The sequence below is a fragment of the Sinocyclocheilus rhinocerous genome, unplaced genomic scaffold (genome assembly GCF_001515625.1).
Source record: "Sinocyclocheilus rhinocerous isolate Xijiao unplaced genomic scaffold, SAMN03320098_v1.1 scaffold993, whole genome shotgun sequence".
Lineage (NCBI taxonomy): Eukaryota > Metazoa > Chordata > Actinopteri > Cypriniformes > Cyprinidae > Sinocyclocheilus > Sinocyclocheilus rhinocerous.
Genome location: NW_015639771.1, coordinates 165,871 through 169,010, shown reverse-complemented (window position 1 = coordinate 169,010; position 3,140 = coordinate 165,871). Strand labels below are relative to the sequence as shown.

The 3,140-nt window shown below is 37.2% G+C and overlaps 1 protein-coding gene across 1 annotated transcript in view; it reads left to right on the top strand.

Annotated features, from left to right (window-relative positions):
• The window catches only part of LOC107751778 (protein phosphatase 1 regulatory subunit 37), a 50,506-nt gene that overhangs the window by 9,953 nt on the left and 37,413 nt on the right, over positions 1–3,140 (top strand). Inside the window, exons 5-6 of the mRNA XM_016567551.1 lie at positions 748–793; positions 2,891–2,991. Coding sequence (XP_016423037.1) covers positions 748–793; positions 2,891–2,991 — 147 coding nt within the window. The remainder of the gene's footprint in view (positions 1–747; positions 794–2,890; positions 2,992–3,140) is intronic.

Here is a 3,140-nt window from a genome sequence, read left to right as displayed (position 1 = left end):
ACATGGACGTGCGTGCAGTTGCCGTACTGTATTAAAGCTTTAGTCAGGATAAAACCGTATATTAAAAGCTAACATAAGCAGTAGCATTTACAAATAACAGCATATCTAAAAGTATGAGACAACAACAAACAAAAAACATAGGCCTACCATTAAAAGCCGTGCTTGCACAGGTTCTGCACGATCCTCTTCAATAATATCCTCTGCTTCTCAATCGGGCTCAAACTGATAAGCGATATTAACGATGCCGTTGTTTACAATACAACCGGAACACATGCCGCTGAGGTGAGGGGCGGGACATTCAGATGTGCACTAGAGGCAGTTTAGCCAATCACAACACACTGGGATAGCTAACCAATCAGAGCCCATCACCTATTTCTGAGGGCGGGGCTTCATAAAAGCAGGAAATGATCAGCACGTTTCGTAGCGAAGGGACAGAGCGGTGTGGAATAAAGGTAAATTATGTGAAAAATAATGCATTTTTTTTTTAAACGAAGCAATAACACATAGACTGCACCCCATAAACACAATCAAGCCTAGAAAAAAAACAGTGAACCACCCCTTTAAATAATATTTTTTTACTTAATTAAACCAATTTATATAGGTTTTACAGTGTACAAGCTGCCATAAACATGAGGAAATTTCAAATTTTCATTTGTTCTTTTAATGAAATATTCAATATTGGCCAATATTGAAACCATGAGTACAGAAATCTCTTGATTTTGAAATGTCTTTCTCTTTTTCATACAGCAAATTACTTGTGTTACTGGCAGAGCCAGGTGTTTTGACCTGTCAGGTAAGTTCAGTAATTCACTATTTATTATTTTTGCTATCCCTCTTGAAAAGTGTTATTGGTTTTTCAAAGCTGAACACCACCAGAAAATCACCTGAGACACTGTAAAAGCTGTAAAAGCTCTACCGTGCGATCCTAAAACAAACAGAAAATCTTTAAAATTCATAGACACAACTCTAGAGGAGATACACACCAACTGTGACAACATAATGGAAGGTTCAAACATGCATTTTAGCAATCAGATGTTTTGTTTATCTTTCCTTCAGTTGTAAAACTCAGGTAATTTGCCCTTTTGTGCTGCGTTAAAATGTGGAATCACATATAAGTGTATTTGTTTAAGAATCTATAGGGCCAAAAGAACATGTAGCCATAACTGGTTTCATTTGTAAACAAAACACTAGAAATGTTAAACACTACCCTAAAAACCTTTCCTTTTATATGAAACAAGATATGGGAGAAATAAGCATTCACACACAGTGACTTTGTCTCAACCAATAGGTTAAGCCTAAAATGGGACTATCTTAAAGTCCCAGAATAATAGTGCTGTCCCAAACTCGCGCCATTGGTTGAGAGAATGTTATTAAAGGTTTTAGAGAATGTTTAACTATAAATACGTGGATTAATTATTGATTGAGTTGAAATTAAGCTTCCTCTGAGAAAAAAATTAGTCCATTACAATATACAAAGTAACTGGTTTAGCAACAAGATGAACACTGCAACAATATTACATACTAATATTAATAATGAAGTCCTCTAAGGTAATCTTGACAGATAAGTGAAATGCAAGATGGAGGCAGTTGCGCTTGAATAAAAAACGGGAGAGTGAATCCTATTTTACAAGGTGGTGATTTCGTTTGAATTCGTATGATGTGATTTGTATGGAAACGTATGAAAAAGAATGTAGGGGGAAAAAACTAAGCATGAAGGTCCATCAAAAATGTCAAAATGAGAGTATGAAAACATGCAAATGAGATTGTACGAATTCATACAAATTAGTCACAATTCGCCAAAATGTATAATAGTTACAAACTTCCATAAAAGTGTATTGACCAGTGTATTGACCAGTTTCAGTTACTTAAATATAGCTTTGTCATGGACGACCGCAAATATTAGAAAATATCTTTCTGCTGAATGTTGTGATTGACCAATCAGAATCAGTATTTCAGAGAGTCCTGTTATAAGTTATTTAGACTATTGTTCTACTAAAGATCAAAACAGATTTGCTCCGCTTCTGATTTTTATATTTACAGTGTGTATTTTAAACAGTTTTGTATGTGTATTTTAAGTTGCTTAGCAGTAGCAGTCCTGTTATCCCTGAAGTGTGTTTTAAGAAGTGGTACTTTTTAGAGCTACCACACAGTGATAAGATCAGAACTTTGACGAGCCTGTTAATTGAAATGTACATGCCCATGCTGAAGGGCATTAGTTTGGGATTAAACTGCTGTCCCTTTGATGACTGAAACATGCGGTTATTGATACCAGCAGAAGTGTGCTTGAAGTGCGGGTCAGCATGTTCTGGCTTCCTGCGCCCTGTCACACACTGATGCCATCTAACTCCAAGTCTCAGTGTCATTATCTGCACATGGCAGAGGGGATTAGAAAAATGGGATTTCTGATCCCCCCCCCCTTCCTGTGGTACAGTTAAGTGATTATTGTTAAAAAAAAATTGCAAATGATTATGCTAATGATGAATAAATTATTATCTCCCCAACACGCAGCTCTGAGCGATGTGGCTTCTCCCCGACCAGGAAGATAAGAGTTTATGAGGGGAAGGGGGCCTTTACAACGCGTGTCTAATATAGACGGACTGCTGTGGCCATCAAAGTATTTCTCAGGGCTTTGTTTAAAAGTCATCTGTTCCTGCATAATCAGAAGCTCTTTGATTGTCTCCTTCACTGAAGGGAGGAGATCAGACGTGATCGTGTTATGTGTGTACTAATATGCCTCACTATGGAGGGGCAGAGATTGTGAACAGTGTAGGTCTAGGTTTGGTGTTAGTTTATCCAGTGCTGTATGAAAATTTGTCATGGCAAATGTGCTTGGTAGAGAGGGTCACCAAAATTGTAAATAGTGGTATCTCCATTTTGATTGTTTTTCCAGGTGAGCGGTTAGATTATTGCTCCTGCGAATCTCTTGAAGAGATCCTGAAATCAGTGCAATTTGATTTTATCAGTCTGCAGGGGGCCGAGCTTGAGCAAAATGTAAGTATATTAACATTTGCATTTAAGGCTGTTTTCACACTTGGTTCAATTTCTGGGTCACATTTTCAAATTGTACTTATTTTTGGTAAAGTTTTACGAACCGCAGTACAATTGCGTTATCAGCATTAGTATACCACCTGGATAAAAAA